The sequence below is a fragment of the Lepisosteus platostomus genome, chromosome 27 (genome assembly GCF_059453375.1).
Source record: "Lepisosteus platostomus isolate fLepPlt1 chromosome 27, fLepPlt1.hap1, whole genome shotgun sequence".
Classification (NCBI taxonomy): domain Eukaryota; kingdom Metazoa; phylum Chordata; class Actinopteri; order Semionotiformes; family Lepisosteidae; genus Lepisosteus; species Lepisosteus platostomus.
This window is the reverse complement of record NC_142637.1, coordinates 391723-413509: the sequence shown is the minus strand read 5'-3', so window position 1 is coordinate 413509 and position 21787 is coordinate 391723. Positions and strand designations below refer to the sequence as shown.

At 37.9% G+C, this 21787-nt stretch overlaps 1 protein-coding gene across 8 annotated transcripts in view; it reads left to right on the top strand.

Annotated features, from left to right (window-relative positions):
* The window catches only part of ptprsa (protein tyrosine phosphatase receptor type Sa), a 314111-nt gene extending 301072 nt beyond the window's left edge, over positions 1-13039 (top strand). For all 8 annotated transcript variants that reach the window (XM_088622185.1, XM_088622187.1, XM_088622191.1 and 5 more), the window contains 3 exons: positions 548-702; positions 7106-7241; positions 7591-13039. In XM_088622185.1, coding sequence (XP_088478311.1) covers positions 548-702; positions 7106-7241; positions 7591-7659 — 360 coding nt within the window. In that variant the 3' untranslated portion in view covers positions 7660-13039. The remainder of the gene's footprint in view (positions 1-547; positions 703-7105; positions 7242-7590) is intronic.
* Positions 13040-21787: the final 8748 nt, after the last annotated feature.

Genomic DNA, 21787 nt, shown 5'->3' with positions numbered 1-21787 from the left:
GTAGAATCAATAAAGAAAATGAGTAGAATAAAAAAATGTTTTTGTAACAGAAGACTGCTAGCCATGAAATGGTTAATTCCATGCTGAAACAAGAAGAAAAACACAGTGTTTCGGTTGTGGAGCCTTCTTTGGGTGTGTGTTTGAAATGTTGTGTTTCTTTTCTTCTCTTTTCAGCATGGAATAAACCTTTACTTGTTCCTTTGCAGCCTACGCATGCTGATGCAGCTTCCTCCTCGAATTAAGTGGTTAATAACAGTTCAATAGATCATTCTAGCAATTCTTTAAAATCCTGGTAAGGAATGAAAAAAACGAAGCCCAAGATGTATACTTTTCACAATATCTGGTAAAATACCAATTTAATAGATGTGTAATGACTTGCATCTTTTACACAGTCACATTTCTCCAGCTATGTTTGTTTCAGGCCAAAGAAACCTGCTGCTGCTCTTGACGCCCTTGAGGTTGAAAGCTTCTGTTTAATTCCAAGCCATGCGGCTGTCTCAGCTTCTACCTGCTGGCCTGACCAGCTGCCTGTGTCTTTTTGCTGCAGGATGGTCAGTCACGGACAGTGCGGCAGTTCCAGTTCACAGACTGGCCTGAGCAGGGTGTGCCAAAGTCTGGAGAGGGCTTCATAGATTTCATTGGCCAGGTACACAAAACCAAGGAGCAGTTCGGACAAGATGGACCCATCTCTGTACACTGCAGGTGAGTTGAGCAAGTCTGCTTGTATTAATCTTTTGAGTTGAGGGTTTAACCGTGCTCACGGGGGCCTTGCAATTCATATGCTTCAGTTGCTGTTAACTGATATGTTTGATTTAGCCCCACACAGCTCCAGCAGGAGCTACTGTCTGGGGAGTCCTGAGGTGCATTCAATATAGAGAGAGCTCTGACATGGCACTACAAAGCCAAAGATAGCTCTTATTGAAGTGGAGTTAGGACAGAGCACATTCAGACATTGATAAAAGAAAAACAACTCAGAAAGTTTATGAAAACATATACAGAAATTGACCAGATTAGATGAAAATGGTATGAGTTTTAAAATGTATGAGTGATATTGTTTGTATTTTTTGTAAAAAAATATCTGGACGCTGGCTCAGGATACCTGTTGCCTCTCTCCGAGACGTGCCCAGTGAGGCTGAGACTGAGATATCATTGCTATGCATTCTTGGCTAACAGGGTGTTAAGTAGCAAACATATCATAGCACTCATCTTATTAAAACACCCCTCTGGTCACAGTTGGATACGTAGCCCAGGTTCAAACCTGTGGCGTTTAGGTAAAAAGGGTCTCCCCCAGCTCTAAACAAGCACCTTTACAAGCTGCGCCACTCTGGAGCTCATCTTTGAGCCCTGTTCAGATTTTTTTGTATAATCGATCAATGAAGGTTTCATAAAAATGGGCCGTCAGGCCTTTCTCCCAAGTGTCTTGTTAGTTGGCTGTGTCACGTTTCCATAACCATTGTCATGCAGGGAAACACTGATGCAATCTTATCTGTAGGATTTGTAATATTCTCTGGAATTTACCATTAAAACACTAAAGAATGTAGTGGAAACATTTTGCTACTTTTGCAAAACTGCTTTAAAATGTACATTGCTGTTGCTTTTTAAAATTTTCATTTTGTAGTATCTCTCCTCTAATTTAATCCCTGGTAAAATTCAGAGTCCCCCTGCTTTATCTCCTACTTCAAAATACTGTATTTACTTTGTTTTGTTTTGTTATTTATCTGACAGAACAAAACAAATTCTAGTTTTATTTACTGAATCACTAAACTCTTACAGATTGGATAAGGGGTTAGTTATTAGGGGTTATAAATTATTGTGGCTACATAGATTTATTTCACACAATGTTCTAGATTTCTTAAGGGCTTAGTGGATACATGTATTTTTAATTCTTTATTTTTTGTTGTGTAGTAAAGTTTATAAGCCGGCTTGCACCCCATGTACCTGAAACAGATCCAGTTTTAAGGCCAAAACAACTTTGGTTTCTCTTTTATGAAACATCCTGTTCAATAAAGCAGAACTGTTGAGAATATTGGGGCCGTCATAGTATACTGGTTGAATGAACTGAATGATATATATCCTGAATCCCTGGGAATTTGAAAATATATTGCTAGTTACCTGAAAGACATCTGTTCCAGAGTAAGTTTTGTGGACTCAAATGAAATTATTAAATTATTTCTTCAGTATTGTTTCTTCTTTATATCTTGGAAGTTCACTCCTTCCCACTTAAAGCAATTCATGCTTCATCATTGATTACTTTGAGTAGAATGATTCCAAACAACTGGCAGAATTTACTCTAAACCAAATCAAAATCAGTTGAAATTGCCAGACTGTAACCATCAGTTTTCTGCCCTAGATTAGGATCAAGTGTTGACACAGCAGGTGTCCTTTGTCTTGAAATAAAAGTTTTATTGTAGAAGGTATAATAATATTATGTATATACACAGTATATTCGGTATTGTATTTTTTTATATAACACTTCTTTGGTCATTTATGAACTTTGTACAGGTGTTCCACAATCTTTAAAAATGTGACTTCTCTGATTTTATTATTTTATGAAGAGTAAATTCAACCTTGCAAAGTGTGATAAAATTGATTTCCCTTCTTCTTTTTGGACATCATGTTCTTATAAGATAAGATCACTTTATTGGCCATCTACAATTTCTTGTATTAGGAACTTGTCTTTTCACATACCCCAGCTTGCTCTCCACGAGACACAGACACACAGACAGGGAGAGAAGCTGGGGGTCAGAGCGCAGGGTCAGCCATTGTACAACGCCCCTGGAGCAGCTGGGGTTAAGGACCTTGCTCAGGGGCCCAATAGAGTAGGATTCCTCTGCTGGCCAAGGGATTCGAACCGGCAACCTTCCAGCCACAGACGCATATCCTTAGCCACAGAGCCAACCCTCCACCCATCCCAGGATACAGCATTTCCATCCTTTCAGGCGGTTTTCCACCATATTAGATTATTAGGCAGTTTTATAGTATTGTAGTGTGCTTTGTATTAAGAGCTGACAGATTACTGCTTAGATTAATAAATAAATTTTATGTCCAATGTTGCCCCCGTGTGGTAAAAGATAATCTGGTTGATTTGTCATCCTAATTCTACACCGAGCTTCACTAAAAAAACACATAAGGTGGAAGAAATTACAATAATAACAGAAAACCATTTCAATGTATCTTAGAGGACTTGACAAAACAAAACCCCTTTCTTTCTACCTTAATAAACAAATAAACAGCAAACTAAATCAAATTTGTTTAGTTGAATGAAAGCCGAGTTGGAAACTATGATCATTAGAGCCACAGTTCTTATCCACAGTTACAGGCAAAGCAGAATATTGGAATTCATTTTCTTTTCCACCACAGGCTGTCATTTCAGTTCAACAGAAATGGCTCAAAGCAAACCAGCTAGTCTACTCCATGTTGCAGTTCTTCCTTTATCCTATAGTTTCTTCTCCAAACTCTAAACTACAGGAAACTGATCTGCATTGTCCTCTAGTTAGTGTGATTTGGTCAAATGCCCTTTCCAGCAGTAATCTTTCTTGTATCTTTGGATGTCTTTACAATATCTTTCTAGCAGTTCCTCAGTTTTTCTGCATCTCTTCCCTTTAGGAATGTGATTGTGTTTTTTTGGGCTCGTTTTAATAGACACAAGATTGCCCGCTACATTGCCAGATAATTTGTAATAAAAGTATTAATATTGCAATGGATTCTTCTTGTTTGGTTCTTGTCATGTTATACAGTAGGTGCAACCTTTTGGCAAATACTGGTAAATACTACTGTATGAGTAATAAAATAAGGAATTATTCTGACTTTTATATTCTATGGTGCTGTGCTTCTCTGTTGTATAGTACAGTATGTACTGTATGATAACTTTTCTGAGCTAGGGCATCACTAAAAAAGCACAACCGTTAATACTGGTTATATGCTCTTTTAATTTTTGTGATTTTATTGATTACCCTCACTTGATCTTGACAAAACTCAATCTAGAAAGTTTATTCAAAACACAGCTCTGCATTGTACGTGCAGGCCAGTCCGCTGTCTGTAGCCTTTCTTGCTCTACTGAATTCTCTCCTAATTCTCTGCTAAGTTCGTATCTAATGGAGCCATATGGTTTTGTTATTAATTGCCTGATTACTTCCAGTGAATGGAAATTTAAATCCTTTCTTTCATTTAGTCTCTCTGGCTGTCAGCTTTTAAAGTCTATCTATTTAAAATGGTTGATCAAGTTTAAGAACCATTTGACAGACTGTGACCAAGTCAAAGGAAAGGCTTTTTTTCCGGGAAGGGGTAAAAACCTGCGGTGAAAGGCAGGATGTTAAATCGTTTCACATTGGATATTCCTCAGGCATCACCGAGTCCTGCGGCGCTCGGCTCTCTCACAGCACCAGGCCCCCTGACTCTTTGTTCTTTTTACTTGTTGGTCTCAGACTGTTTGTCCTTTTGTGCTTTGAGATTTAAACTTCAGGATTTTTTTTTTTTTAATATCGGCTCTTCATGGGCCAATAGTTTTTTTTAATGTCAGTTTTCAAAAATATTGTCCTCATTCTAACAAGAAATACTTTTATCCCTGTTTCGCTCATGGGGTCAGATTTAGGAATTCTGTACCACATTCATTCACTATTCGTTTGTGTTTTGCAAATCAAGCTATACAAATATATTTGCCATGTTTCACACAGATAATACATACAATAATTATACTTAGTAAGATATATATATCCTGCAGGAAATCACTTATTCCGCCATTTGAAATTGCAATCAAACAATTTTACAGTAGGATTTTTAAAATATTTAAGGATATGGGTTAGCGCAACTTTATATTTTCAGAAATGTTAAAATTGTGCAAGATGAGTAAAGAAAAAATAACTTTTTTTCTTCAGTTTACAGTGTCAATATTTTGTCGTTTTCATTAGCTGATCCTCTACAAGCTGCTGCACACTTTTCACCAGTGATATTTCAACAAGCTTTCTCCTTTCCAGGTTTCTCCTTCTAAGTACCAACTGCTCAGAGCAGAGCCAGTGTCAAGTTAGCTGTCTGTCTATGACCAAAGCAGTAATATTAGGAGATGTCTCTTGACTCTGGTTAAGGCAGGCACAGAAGGTATAAACTGTACTTTTACAGAAGGTCTGGGAGTGATATTGAGTAATTCTGTGCGTTCTGGAGATCATTCAATCAGATGTGGCTTTGAATGACAGAGCAGAAAGTGGCAATCCTGAGCTCATGGGTGTCTGAAACAAGCAGGCTTAATAGGATGTTCTTAGTCACAAACTCTGGGTTTGATCCCTCTCTGTTCCCCATGAGGAGGGTAGCAGGGCAGCTCACCTCATTACTCTGCCCTGTCAAGTGTGACTTTGTGCATTCCAGCTTACAGATGGGTATGGGTTTAATAGATGATAATCACACGTTCATAATGAGTTGAACTAAAGTTTGCTCCGCTTTGAGCAAGTAATTTGTTCAGCTGTGTCATAAACAACCATCTGGGGACAGTAGGATGTTTCATTGATCTCTAGGGTAATCATTTGAACAAATCAGCTACTTAAGCTGTCAAAATGAAATTTATCCAAGTCCATAGATATGAATGATTGAAAACTGCCCTATAGGTCTAGTGCATTATGGCTCTCCAAGTATAGATGAAGCGAAAGCAAGAGCAAGTACAGTGCACAGGGCTGCAGCAGTCTTTCTCCGGGATGTCAAGGATGACACATTTGGGGCTCACAGGCCACTGTGCGAGTGCTTGGCCTGCTGCCTTCTCAAATATTGGGGTTTTACCCTACACAGGATACAATCATCATTTAAATGGTTCTATTAATTCTTTCCGAGAGGTCAGACTGTAGATCCTAGTTTGTAGTGAGGTTTTGTGTCGCCGTCCCCAAGCCCAGTTTGTACAGAAATCCCAACACCCAATACCCTGGCTTCCTTTCAGAAGTAGCTGGACGAGATCCTTGTATTACTTAGATCTTGACTAGCAAACAGACTAAATTTGTTTGAATTGCCTTTTGTCATTTGTAACCAGTCTTATGTTACAAGTATATCTTACAAGGTCCACCACTCTGTAACATTTTGACAAGCACAATGGTACTTGTAGTTAGTCACGTATCCTCCATTACCTTTATGTCTTGTGAGTTTTGATATCGGAAAAAAGATCTACTTATACTGCATATTTGATACCAGTACTATCTTGATTTACAAAGGGGACATTGTCTTCAAAAAACGCATAATAAAACAATCGATAATTATTAACTTTCAATCATTCATATTGTGCTTCCTGGGATAGCCCTGTATTATTTTGTTCAAATTATTCTAGATTGTTCTTCATGTCAGTGGTGCAAGGCTAAACACAGAGACAACTGCTAACTTTTTACATGCTGATTCTCAAATCCACCTTCTTATTTAGTAATAAGTTTGTGTAGTCTCTCTGTGTGAGTAATGGTTGTGAATGATTTTGTTTTTAAACCCTTTGTAGTGTAGATGGACATAAATATTTTACATGAAGACTAACTATGCCTCTCACCCTCCATAACCACATGGATGTACATTTAAAACCCCAAGGTGCCCACTATTTAGCAATTGTGTTAAACTTAATGTTTGTAAACTAAATGTTCATAAACTGATACCTTTACTGTGTATTTGTCATGCAGATTACCGAGTTACTTTTAGGAATACTCATTTTACCTTACGTTTTCATGTTTCTGACAAGGTTTTGCTTTACATTCACAGTACGTTTCTCATCTTTCTGTGCTCTAAAATAACTCACAGTTAAAATTCACGCAAAATGCTTCTGTTGATCTTTGGTTTACTATGTATTATCTGTGATCCTAGATTTTCTTTGTCCCTGATTTGAATGTGTTTTGATCTTTGTAATCCGGAGGCATGAGAACCGTGATAGGGCACGCCTGAACGCCGTCGTCAGCCCGGTTGGAAGACATACTGAGATCAGACAGGCCAGCAGGGATGGGGGTGGGACCGGGGGTCAGGAGTCGGTCCCTGTGGAACTGTACTTTGATTGCGATGTAGATGGGTCGTGTTGGGGGTAAGCAGGATTTGTGGATGCACCCCTAGCTCTTTCTCAGGGAGAAGCTGTTTTTCTGAGGGGTCTTTTTGTGTTCTTTAGCGCGGGAGTGGGACGGACCGGAGTCTTCATCACGCTCAGCATCGTCCTAGAGCGCATGCGCTATGAAGGGGTGGTGGATATCTTCCAGACGGTCAAGATGTTGCGAACGCAGCGGCCGGCCATGGTGCAAACAGAAGTGAGTAACCCGTATCTCTTCCCCCACGGTGCAGGTTAGCCTCTGGGTTCTGAGCCCTGGTGTCCCATGCAGTAAACTGAAGGTACAATTACTGTTTCAAAACCATGCATCCTGACTGCCATAGCTGCAGCGTTTGCCTTGGTGTTATGTAGAACTTCATATGTAATTATGATTCTTACATGTGAGTGGAAACAGCATCAGTGCTTATCAGAACCTGGTGAAAAATGGAATGTACTTACACCTCTGTCCCTGCAGATTGTTTGAAAAACAGTAGTCTCAGGATTCAGGGATGAAGAAGAGGAACTCCTTTGCATTAAAGCAGGTTTTAATCTTTTCTCTCTTTCATCAGGATGAATACCAGTTTTGCTACCAGGCTGCTCTGGAATACCTAGGAAGTTTTGATCACTATGCAACGTAATAAGCCATCTTGTCAGCGATTTTACCGTCCCCCAGTCCACAGTCTTCTGAGCCATAGAAACTTGCGTGAAATTTTAAGACAAAATTCTCAACATAACAACAAGATGAAGAACAACAACAACAACAACGAAAAACACTTATTCGGACTAAAAAAAAAGACTGTAGTGAGGGAGGAAGGAATTTTAAAGGAGTGCGTCACACATACAGAAGCCCTCACTCAGGAATAATCTGGACTCGGAACCAAATGGAGGCTCAAGCTGTCGGTTGGGAACTTTTTTTATGTGTTGGACTGCTAACCTTACCTCAAGTGTTCAGACGTGGAGGACATTATAAATATTTTGTGGACATCTATTAAATACAAAAAAAAACAACAAAAACAACAGTAAACAAAAAAAACTACATCAAAATGTTGCTTCATTTTGATGCTCAAGAAGGGAGAAACAAGTTCTGTGTTTTAAATTGACAAAATAAGAAAAAAGGGGACTTGGTTACATTAGACTAAGGATTCATGTGTCCATGATCAGGGTTATGTTTCAGCAGTACATCCCTTTGGAAAGGGGGAGTAATAACATAGTGATTCTGGCATCGTAGACAAGCCTTCAAGCTGTGCCCACTGTTGTTCCAGGAAATGGTAGTTTAGACCACTAAGAGATTTAGTGTCTTCATAGAGAACAGGAGATTGAATATTAGTACCAAGGAAAGAGGAGGAGATAATGCAGTCCACCCCATCCATCTTTACCACCCATTGCTTGTTACACCCTGATGTTAGGCCGAGTGAAGACTTGACACTTGCTTCTGTTAGCCTTCCAGCAGTCCTTACAAGCAATTATGGGCTGTCAAAAAAAGCAATCTAGATTTAAAGAAAAATTATTTTTTTAAAATCTATTTTTAACAACAGAAAAGTCAAGGGTTTAAAAGGCAAAAGGAATTTGAAAACATCACGTTTAATAGGAATATTTTTCTGCTTCCGCAGCATATGGATTTAGGCAGAGGTCAAGCAGCCCGCAACGTTACGTTAAGGGAGTGGAGGAAGGGTGGTGCATTTCTGAATGTTGAAGTTGAAGTATAAACTGGAGGGCAAGGGGCATTACTGAAATGTATTGGATTTCTCCTGCAAGAGAATCCTTTTTTCCAAGAAAGAGAAGTGAGGACACAGTTGTTCAAAGGTGAAGAGATTCTTATCTGGGTGTGTTGTTGTCCAGTGAAGTTCTCTGTCAGTATCTGTATATCTGTTAACTGTACTTACATACAGGTGAATTATGGACTTTGAAAAGCACTTTATCCAGACTCTCTCAAATGTGCTCCCTTTTTAAATTTGGTAACAACAAATTTGGGTTAACTCGCGGACAAGTGAAAACAATCCAGAATATTCCATCAGGGCTTTCTGGGGTCTGGGCTAGAACGGATGGTAAGAACCAAATATTTGAGCGGACTGGGGTTATCCACGTGATGATCGCTGTATAAATTGCTCAATAATAGACTGAAACAAATGCTATTTTCACCAAAACTCTAAAAAGTCAGTTTATTATGTATGAATCCGTTACCTTCTTAAATTCTGAAAGTTCTGAACCACTTCATTTAATTGCAGTAAGCTCTTTCAACTATTCAGGATTCTTTTGTTAAGACATCAAAAGGGCTTGGTATCTGCTGCTCTCTTCACAATAATCAGATTATCTTCTGTAAACAGGGAGCAGAGAGATATAAATGCTGTGCATTACAAGGTCAGTTTTAAGGCTGCATGAATGTCTCAGAAACTGTGGACTGTAACTCATCCACAAGAGTCGGCAAATACAGATTCCCAGTTTTGCTAAATAGCAGACCAGGAGAAGAAGGCAGAATGCTTTTCTGTATTGGTTTGCACAAGCAGCTGTAGCAATCATTCCATTGAAAGGACTGAACACATCCCTTTTCTGTAAAGAGTGTGCAAGGAGGAAACTGAGCGGGTTGTTGTTTTAAATGAAAAAGCAGAACAGTGAAATTTCCTTCCATTACACCTGCTACCTGTTTTTTTTTGTAACTGTAGTAAGCAGTTTATTGCAAGCATGCTTTGTTTTTCCAATAATTTCAAAATAATTAAGATACATATTAAATATACATCACTACAGTCGTTCAAACCTGGTATAACCCTTTTCTATTGCAAAAGATCTAAATAATGATGTTGTGAAGGAGGTAACAGCACCAGGTTACTGAAGAAATGATCCTGGAATATATTTTACCAGCCCATACCTCAAAGAGTTGTTCTCCCTTGTTGCCAGCATCTTAATAGAAATTAAATCAGCAATTGAACTGTTTGCTATGGTGTGATATTTAGGCACAGGGCCAGAGCCTATTAGGTCATGATGGCTTGGGTAACTTTTTCAACCACTGTGCACAAAGAAGAAGAGAATGGTTTTGTTATTCTTTTGTTCAGAGTCAAAAGGAGGGGTTATTGCTTTAAGTAAGGCCTTGTCACCTTGCCTGATCTACAGTGCACTCAAAGATGCTTGTGAGGCTCCACTTTAGAAATCACCACAAGTGGTTTATCATTGCTCCTCGAAACAGGTTCTGAATGCCAAAACGAAATCACTCCCTCAGTTGCTGTTGAACAAACCAGGATACCAAGCAAATTGGTGGGATTACAGAGTATGAAAATAACGTTTTAGACAAGGAAAAGTATTGAAAGAACAAATCAAGTGGACTGTTGCTTGTCTGTTAACTACTTCACCAGGTAATTCGAGACCGAGGTAAACAGACAAAGCCAGCTGGGCCTCAATTAAAAATGAAAAGTGCTCCTATAAAACATGTTGAATTAGATCACTTGTCTTTAGAATTGAAAGTTGTTTTCTTGAGAGGTATTAAAATTCTGTCAACACTTGGTGATGTCTGCATATGTAGTGGAACTCCCCCCAACACTCACCCACAGAACCAGTATCCCACCCGACAGTTGTTTTTCGCCTCAGAAGGAAGTACACCTCCAGCTCAGTAGGTGTTCACTCACGTATGGAGCTGCCTGGGAGCTGTGAGTTGTCCAAAAAAGCCTTATTGTTCTCAATATTCATAGAATACACATTTTATATTTGCTTTCCCTTTTACCTGGCATTTTCATTTTCATTTAGTTACAGTGCTTAACAAAAAATCTAGTTTGCATTATTAAAGTCAGCGGGGAAAAATGCGTATTTGTTCATATTATGTTAAAAAGACATTTCTATTTTTTCACTGTAGAATTGTTAATTGTAAGGTGTGTGTGAATACATATATTTTCACAGTGTATATGTATTCACAAATGCAGTATATATATATACAGTATATATATCATCCAGAATGTTACTATACATTTTGTTTTTATTTTTTTCCTTTTTTTTTACCTTTTAGAGACTTTTAATTGCTGTTATAAAAAAGAATATGATGGCTTTTCTTTTTTAAATTTGTAATCACAACCTTGGGAAATATTTTGCGTTTCTCTGGAAACAGTGAAATGGGTGGGGCTGCTGCATTGTGCTGTTGCCTCAGACCCTTTTAATTTACTACCACTCGGTAGACTGTGCTGATAGCATAGTTGTTTTTATTATTAATATTATTACAATGATGATTATTAGTATTAGTATCTTTTTTTAAGTAGCAAATTAACTGGTCTACTAAACAATGAATCTGAGAATTAATTAAACAATAACCATTTAATTATTACTGTACTGGACAGATTAATTCTGCTGTACGCGGTGAAAATGTATGTTTTTTAAGCCCTCTCTTTCTGTAGTTTTCAAATTTTACTAACACAGATTAACTATTGACTATGTTGTATACCATTTATGGCCCAGAACAGAATTTATATATATAAAAAATCTGGTCCTTCTAAACTTGAAAAAAGAAAGCTGGAATGCTAATCACCCAGAGTTCTCTGAGGCCTGCTCTTCGTGTTGCCTTTTGGTTTTGGTCTCTGGGTTTTTGTTTAAGTTGGACCACTGGCACAGGGACTGCATGGTGGTGTTCACAGCGATAGTGCCATGATGTCCGGATGGCTTTTGCCATCAGTGATCATGTGATGCTTTTGTGCACAGCAAGCAAGATTTCGGCCATGCTGTCTTCAAGCCTGACGAGCCAGCACTGTCACACTGCCACAGAGGAAATGTCTTGCAAGACTGCCCCTCTGTTTAGACCACATTATGCTTGACTCCCTCCACGTCAGCAGAGATCAAAGTCTAAGAAACCAGATGTTTGTGTCCCACTTTTAATTTCTTGTTTGCCACTGTATACTAAGAGGCACTAAAAGCATAACAAATGCTAATGATTTCCATACTCATTGTGCTTTCAATGCTTCTCAGTACAGTAAATAAATTTGGGCTCCTGAGCAAAGCGAGACCGCATTTTAGAAACTCTTAAGCTGTTTCTAAAGCCGTTTGTGGAGCTACAGTTGTGCTGGCTGGGGCTCTCCACTTGTAATTGGAAGGTTGTGGGTTCACATCCCCAGTGGAGCACTGCTACAGTATGGTACACTGCTCAAAGGCCCTTCATCAAGGTATTTCACTCATACTGCTTCAATAAAGTACCCAGCTGTGCACATGGTTACAAATGTAAGTTGCTTTGGATAAAGCATATATTGATATTACATCTTTACATGGAAATAAAGAAATTAAGTATTCTGATCTGAAAAAAGCACGAAGGGCTGTTTGCCCAGTGCCTGAACTAGTCAAGGCAATGAGCAGAAGAATCCTGGGAGACAGCAATGATGGCAGCTTTCTATGCTGAAATGAATTCCTCGAATTGTACCTGTGTGACGTACATTGTAGTTGACAAATTGGTGGTTGATTGCTCAACGCACCTTTGTTCTTAAGACGACCCTTATAAAATGTCTGTGTTGTATCAAATTTGTTGGTGAGGCATTGTTAGTACATGCAATGTATTCTCGTTAGGGGACCGAGAACAAATCTGGATTTCTTTTCAAAAACTGAAAGGCGCAAATACAACCAGAAGAACATAAAAGGGCAAAGACTTGCTCATCTAGCAATCCTCTGAGGTTGCCAACATGGCCTCAAACAGCTTGGATTTTTACGCAAAACCCATTTTGAGAATAAGAAAGCCTAGTCTGGATGTGAGAACTGCTAAGGAGCCAGGGAGAAATGAGGACTGCAAAGGAGTTTTGGAAGCTTGTTCAACTTGTTGCTCTGTAACTAGTGAAAGTTGCCAGAATTAGGACTTATGTTGCAGCCAAACTAATGGAACATTTGTTCAATGGTAAAACAGAAAAAATGAAAAAAACAAAAATGAAAAATACAACAAAAAAAAGTTTCTTTGTATGAGGGCCAAGTGCTATCGCTTTCAAAACTGTTAACTGAAACAATAATTGGTTTAAAACCACTGTGTATGTAGATACGTTGACTTTGTATTAAAGAAAAGATTGTCTGAAAGCAAGTGTGGCATTTTCTTTTCTTTTCCATTTTCACTGCTGTGTTTTAGTCATCTCCATCATATTAACTCGCAGTAATACTAGTACTTGGCAGTTTTTGAAAATTAAGGTATGCAGCCTAATGCGGAGGAAGCCAGTAAAGAAATAGAAACTTCAACGTGCATGTTGTGAAGATCACAACAAATACGATTTCTAATGTCATATTATAACCAATTTATGACCTGTAAGAAATTATTCAATAACTCTCATACTATCCACTGTTAAAAGTTGTATTACTTGTTATAGCTTCTGTACCTTGGAAAATGGTGTATCATCTGTTAACGTTTAACAGAAAAAGAAATAATGCTAATAAACATGCTTACATCTTGTTTTAACACTTCACAGCTGTCCCATTTAACAGTGTAACTGCTAATTACTACCAAAAATAGAATGTTCTGAAGATAATATAATAAGCATTAAGAAGACATTTCCAATTTTTAGCATGGATTTAACATTTACTTGGTCCTTTATTATAATATGATGTGTAGGTAAGGTAGCACTGAATGTGTGATCTATATTTAAAAATTATTACATGAAGTATATTCTAGGACATTAAGCCAATTATGTTGTTTTCTTTTCCTTTTCAAACTTTGCAACGGATGCTTTAATTACTTCTCCCCGCACCACAAATCGCCTGTTCACATTTGTTGTAAACGCTGATGCACCACATTGTTCCGGCTCTCCCCCTCCTGGCAGGCACACTCACCACAGGTCCTGCCAACAACCTCCAGAGACTCACTGCCACCCAAGTGAGGAACAGCCTTGATGGTTTCTATAAAGGGGTATAAACCTTCAAACAATTGTCCTGAAACAATTGCACAATGAACCAGATTTCATTGCAGTTCAGTGCAGCTTAACAAGTGATTAGAGGATCAATGCATTGAATTACACAAAGGCCTGGGTTATTTGTAATACCTGGGGAAGCAATAAATTGTATTATTGGGGAGCTGCATTGTGTGCTTGGCTGCTACAAACAAATCAATTACAAAGTGAAAATTAATGATCAAATGTTTGTGCTTTGTTTCTTTTTCTAACCCTCCATGGTGCAGTGTTTTCAATGAGTGCTCAATTTAGTCTCTTGTTTGAAGACTTTGTCTCAAACTGATCCTTAATCATTTCAATAGAAGATCAAGACAGTCTGAAGAAAAGGTTTGGATGACGACAGATGATGGATGTCAGCCCATTTTCCAAGAAAGCGTAAGGACAGTTATAACTGACAGGAGTCCATTCCATAGTTAGTAGGTAAGTGAGCCAAGGATTTCATCCAGGCGTTTTCATGTTATACTGTACTGTGCGTTAAAGCCGACCTCAACCCTTCAGGTGAGGAACCTGTTCTCAGTTTTAAGTGCACTTCCACCTGTTTCCACCAGTGTCAAGACGGACACTGGAGGCTCATCAAAAATCCATTTATAGGTTCCTCCTGAGACTCTTTGATCAGTGTAGATCATAACATAAAATTGTACCTTTTCTAAATCCTGACTGACTATTTCCCAGGATATTATTTCCATATGAATTTAGTTTAGTTCTAACAAACATTCCATTACCATACATGTAACAGAAGTCAGACGTGTGGAAGAGTAGTCAGTGGCTTCTGAATTACATCTCTATTTCTTTTGTACAATTGGTAACATACCATGAGGACCATGGGGATATATTCAACTTGAGAGCTTCTAATACAGAACTTTTTTTACTGTTTGATTCAATCTCTTTTGGAAGACACTTGTTCTGTGCTTCAGAAGAATTTGTTTAAACTGTTATCAATATCCTCTTATTTCATACAGTACCTACATTATCCCATTTTACTTTTCTTAAACTGCACCTCACTATTTCAAAGTCAGTTTTCCAGAAATTGTAACCATATGTTCAGTTTCAAAATATACTTAGAAGCACACTGTATTTTGATCTCATTTCCCTAATGACTATCTCATCTCTGCTTGCCTGGCTCTGTTTCGATTGTTTGAAAAGACCAGATCTATACAAACATTATCCCTTGTAAGAAATATGACAAACTGAGTATGGAAGCAGTCACTAGTGTTTGCCGCTGAGAGTCTTAGAGGTCTTTCCCAGTTGAAAAAATTGAAGTCTCCCATAAAAAATATTTCATTTAAACGTAAAAACTTAATTTTATTACACTGTATTAAATTATAATCAGCATGTGGATTTTGTGACCTAAAGCAGGGTTTCCAACCTTGAGTCCATGGACCCCCTGAGGGGTCGCTAGGATTTTACAGATTTGAGGTAATATATTATTATTTACCTTATAATAAAAAATATCTTCTACTGAAGTGATCCAAACAATTTATATTTAACTTCATATTCAAATTACAGTCTGGATTAAACAGTAGCCCATGTTTTCTTAATTCACCTTTGATCTACAGTATGTCACAATCACATCTCACCCCACATTTTGAACAAAAGATTTTGGAGAAAACGAGGTGTTAACAGGAGAGCTACCTCGATTTGGATTTGATATAAAGTGCAGATAACAGTCAACCACAATTTTGTGACAAATGGGGAACATTTAGAGCATGAAACCTTGCAAATTGCAGAGACACCCGGAGAATAGACACCCAGCTACCCAAGGGTAGCTATAGAAGTGAAAACAGTACCGCTACCAGACTATACAGTCAAAGAATCGATAGGATGGCACGTAACTGCAAGAGTGTTTTCATAAACAAATTGGAAAGTGGACCATTGGCAGTTCTGTTGGACAACAACCGTTGCAGATGAGGCAGTATCGGTCGTGTACGAGCAATACAATGATGAAACAATGCATTAAAACAAGACATTCTCATGTCCGTTAGCCCTGCAACCACAAGAAGAAAATGACATTTTTAAAGAATGTGGCTCCTATTTTACAGCACAGAAACCTCCATTTAAGAATACTGTTGCCTGCTGCACTGATGGGGCAACTTCCATGATGGGGAAAAAAGACACGGGATCCAATCGCAACTTAAAAGAACAGACTCTTTGTCTGTCTGTAATTTCCTTCCTCTTTCTGTTTTCCATTCCCATTTGTGACACACCACTGCTTACATCTGAAAAATTACAGGCTATGTATAATCTGACTCCTCTCTGTTAATCAGTTCTTGATTGATTGATGTGCCTTGGCTTTTAATTTAAAAATTAACCTTTGTTGAGGAACCATGTTAATGTCATCATACATTTCCATTGTTTCTTAAATTTTCTTTGTTTCTTAGGTGTTCATCCAATTTAACTCAATCTTTTCCATAACTCTCACTGTTACAGAAGAAATATTGATTGGTCTACAGTTTCCAGATTAAGATTTGTTTATTTTTGTTGCTTTTGCAATTCTACAATCTGTGAATACACTTCCCATACTGAGTGAGTTGAAATATCCTAGCTAGGGACCTATGAATATGTCCCTAACTTCCTTAGGTATGACTGGGTAAGTATTATCAAGCTCTGGCAATTGATTAGTTTGAAGCCGACTTAGCCCCTGTAGGGACTCGGTATCGATTGGTACACAGTACACATGAAGCTGCTTCTATGACATTGGGCATATTAATAATGGCCCATGTTGAGAAATTCATTTTGCAAGGTTCATTTTCTATTATTATTAAAACCCTTTTCTATCTTCAATTTCTGGGACCTCAGATTCATGCATGGCACTTGATCAAAATCTACCTTTGAAATATACCAACACCCTGCATCAGCAGTGAAACTGGCCACATTTTTCCTTACTTTTTAAATCCCTTATTTTATACAGAAAATACCGAATAAAAGAACAGAAGTTAAATCAGAAATCTAGTGAGCCAGGTAGATAACATCTAATTCAAAAATGACCATTTTAAATACAAGCTTTAACACAATGCTGTGAATTTTTTTTTTGAAATAAATGTGTCACAGAGCTTTAATGCGGTACCAAACTGTGTACTCTTTTAATGCATTATCTTTCAATGTGTCTCATTGGGCATTGAAGGTGCAAACCCAGCCTGAAGTATAATCTGGAAATTGCTGCCCAGCAGGTTTCTTCTTTCACACACAGGTACTGCTGTTAGCAAAGAAAATAAAGAATCTAAAACGTTTTACCAGCATGTCTCTAAACAAAACAAAAAATACTGCTTAATACTTTTGGCTAATTCACGTCACCCCCTTCCACTTCCTACACCCAGCCACCCTCTTCTGCCCTTTAAACATAAGTATTGCAGCACACCCCCACAGAATGAAGAACTCCACAGCCAGTCAATAATCCCTGGCTTAAAACAGCTTCACTGAGGAAAAGCCTACACACTTGAAGGCAGAGAAAGGGCACAGAGTACAGTGTAATAATGCAATACAGCAGGGGCATAAGGAAAATCTGCTGTAGACACCAGGTGAAAGTTTTATTATAGTTAGTTATGTGGAGGATACTGGTACAGTACATTAGTAAAATGTTTGGCTTATCCCAAAACCTGTTGATCCTGACAATGTTTATAGTGGTTTTTGTATAGTTCTTAAGACTAAAATAGCATATCTGGTACTCTTTCTGTCAGCATACTTGAGCATGTAAAAATGAAAAACATCAAAGAAACAAAATTGTGAAAAGGCAAAAGATTTTAGAACTCATGTCCACAAAGTAAAATGTAGCAACTTTCAAAAGGATTTTGAAAACCACTACATGACATGATTATATAATGTGTATTTAACATTATATAGGTAGTAATTGGACTAACAATCTGGGAACAATGAGAGTTTGTGTTGTACACTTGTGGGCCACATTATTAAGAACACAGTCAAACGAATTGAGACTCAGTGGTAGGTAAAGACTCCATTGAGCTAGAAGAATCTGCATTTCAGACCCACAAATTGTCATCTATATCAGATTGCTAACTAAAGGTAAGGAAGAAAGGAATGGGATTGTGCTGCAAACATCTATAAACCTTGTGGAATACATGCCACAGCCTGTTCAAGCTGTTCTTTCAATTTGCAACGCATTACTCGCGTGTTTTCTAATAATATGGACAATGAGCTTACATCCTCTACTGTGGAGACCGGCTCTTCTCACTACATTAGCACTGCAGGATTAATTAATCACAGTAGTCTCATTTACATGTAATTCCCCTTGGTACAACAACCAGCTTCACTGCATGAAATCTCAAGGGTGTGCAGTGCATCCAAAGAGACTGATGATGATGAGAATTCTCGTCAGTTTAATAACACTGAGTAACTTATCAGGGGACTTTACATTGAATTCATTTTTTGACAAAGCAGATGGAATTGGAGCTTGCTCCATCCACTCTATCCACTGACCTGATATTTTTGTACTTTTTGTTTATCTTCTCTACAATGGCCCACTCTACAATGATTATGGCGTCCATCAAATTGTTACAAGATTAATTAAAACAAAATTCTATCGATAAGCACCAAACCAACATCCCGTCTTTGTTGTCATTGTCTGTTTGATATGTAAATAATGCCCTGTGATGAATTTGCATCCCATCCAGTTTGTACTGTATCTCGCCTTGCAGCAGTTGCAGGGATAGCCTCCAGCTCCCCTATATACCTCTATTGGATAAAGTGGTTAGAAAGATGGATGGATGTGTAAATAAAGTTGTAGAAAAATAGCAATCTGGCCTTTTCAAGCTTCATTGTCTTGAGGTCAATACCAAGCATCCAAGCTGAGAATGTGTAGTATCTAATGACCAGCCTAAGAATAGAGAAATCCAATTTGAAGAACTAGAAGGTCACAGTGGAAAAGCAAACTAATCTGACTGCATGGCAGGAGGGTTAATCTTTTCCATTAATTGCAGACCATTTTGGCAAGAAGGATTATGCTAAGCAGAACTTCAGAGCTAAATGAGATAGTAAGTTTCTATATTACTTGTTTTCATAGTATACATAGGATAAATGATTTTGTTTTAAATTCTTAGAAACCATAACACCAAGATTTTTTACATTTTGGCTGGCTTTCTTCAGCTTATTGTGTTTCTAGAAGTTTCTTCAGAACACTAAGCTCATACCAAACTATTTAGCAGGTTACGCTGAACCTACTGTATATATAAGATATAGTGTAGGCATACACAAGGTTAAACACATTTTACAGGAGGGGAGGATATTTCACCAAGTCTCCTTGCACAGTCACGTATCTCTGCTACTGCTTCATAAAGTCCTATCATGATGAAAAGATGTTGGTTGATCCCTAAACCATTCCAGCACTGCTACCTGGGTATCACTGTTACTGAATAAGACTAATAAGTTCTAAGTCTATTAAATGTAAGATAGTGGAAACAACAACACAAACTCAAGTAGAAAATCAGTTGGACAGAAATGGGATAGTCTTGACTGATGCATGAATGATAATAGATCCAAACAGGTGATAAATAATATGACATTGTTACAAATGCAGGGTGTTAAAATTCCAAAATAACCAAATCAAAGTTCTGATCCTGAAAAAAACTTGCTTTTCAAGTAAATTATAAAATTCTAGAATAATTACACATGTAATGTGGGAATATCAAAGGCAACACTTTCTTGCTTTCTTGGTTTCTCTGGCACAGCTTGTTAATGGTGTAATAACCAGGTGACAAGCTTAACCAGGACAAACAAAAATTACAAACGTGTGCAACACACAACGTTTACAGGTATAGTTCAAGTCTTGGAACTCCCACTCTTGTGATCCCAATCACACCTTCTACACACACATAAAAAACACAGAATTCTCACTATGAGGACATAAATATCTATGACAGGCCACCAGTTAACGATCATCAAAAGAGGATTCAGCTGTTAGGAGTTACTGTACTGAAGCTGACAGCTGTTGGTCCTCCATTTGAACAAGTGCTCTCTTCAAGTAGGTATAAGAGGGCCAAGCTGGAAGCAGGACATGCCAGGGCTCTGCAGAGAGCAGTCTTATAAAACAGCTTGAAGGAGAGAGATGGGCTGAAACTGCAGAGAGCCAAGAACAACCTCAGTGTAGCATCTTGAAGAGCTGCCAGCTGAGAGGGACCAAGCATCCCCACAAAGGTTTAAAATTTAAACATCAGGCAAACCCGCAACTCACAAAAACATATTTAGATTTTCAGATAACCTTTGACAAAATGCCTCATAAAAGATAGTCTCAAGGTGCAGAGAGTTGTAATTCACACTAATTTGTGTTTGGATTAAAAAATGGTTTATGGATCAAAAACAGGCCAGACATGAGGGGAATGCTCTAGCTGGGGTGATTTAATTATTGGGGTACCACAGGGATTTGTATTAGGACCTCTTCTTCTCCGAAATTTCTATCAATGACCTAGATTCTGGTAAAGGTACTGTAGTAAACTAGTCAAGCTGGCAGATGGTAGGATGATTAACAAGACTTTTGAGGTAGCTAGAGAAATTCAGAAAGATTTACTGAAAACTAAGCAAATACATTGGTGATGTTTAATGTAGATAAGTGCAGAGGATTTTTATCACGTAGTAAAAACATTAAGGACTAAAACATTAAGGACTAAAAAAATGGAAAATGCTAAACTTACATAAATACTAGCTACTAGCTATAAATACAGGTGTTAAGGCTGATGCTTTAAATCTAGACAATGTAGAGAAGCAAAGTAAAACTTAATTTTAGGACATGTAGTTAAAGGTTTTTTTTGTTGTTTGCTGTCCCATTGCCATGTTGAGTCTGTCAGCGCCAGTGTTACTGTTTGGGTTAGCCTGTGGTTTCATGTTTCAGGTGCTCCGTGTGCTTGTACCCTCTGCTGTTGTGTGGTAGAATGCTTAGTGTGTAGTGTCGCTAAGAAGCAGCGACACTTCAACAGCAACATTCGTCTGTCTTAAATTTATGAGAATAAGGCTTAAATTTCTTCCATTACTAGAATATGTTGGAGTTGCTTTAAAGAATGCTACAAAGCAGTTAGCAAGCATTGTCGGACTAGTTTTCCCAGTATCAGTGCTCTGCTCTGAAAATAAGCTTAAAAGCATCTTTTCCTGCTGTGAATACTCTTTTAAAGAGTGAAAAGGGGTATATGAAATGACATACCATTTTAAGTGATTTTTAACAATCCATATGTTTTAAATTAAAGAAATATTCCCAACTTACTGTTGTACTTAAGATTTTATTTTAGAATAACTACCATTACCTTCTTCTATTATTTTAAAGTTCTTAACTATTTGTAGCGGTTTTTAGTGCAACAAAACTATTTCTATACCCCAACAAGTAAAGTTATCCCCTTTCAGCGCTCCCAGGAGCCCAGTGTCCGAGAGAAAATTCCACACAATATTCCAATTGGGTAGGGAAGTGGGGAAAGTAATGATGTTTTTGTGTGCAAGTCCATTAATCATGCAATTATAAAGGGCCCTTTTTCCTTAAAGAGGGAGTTTTGTCCTTCTATCTCGCTTTATCGCATTACTTGTTAATTAAGAATTATGTTAGAGCGTCTTCATTTTAATTATGTTGAGGCCTGAACAATTTATAACACAGCACGGGACCAAAGCAGGCTGCCACCCTTCCGTGTGAAAATGCTAATGAATTTACGAGCCTGGCAACTGGGAACTTTAATAAGATTAATCCTTTTAGAAAATTAACATTGATAAAGTGAATCTGGGAATGAAACATTTGGTTTCTTTCAATTAACACTAAAAACAACACTGTTGCCAAAGGGTACGATGGGAGTGGGTGTGGGAGTTGACTAATAAAACTAAACGTATGCTCTTGAAAACAGAGATATTTGTACGGCATCATAATTGAATCCTGCGTTTTCAATGCAAATTCATTATGAAAAACAAT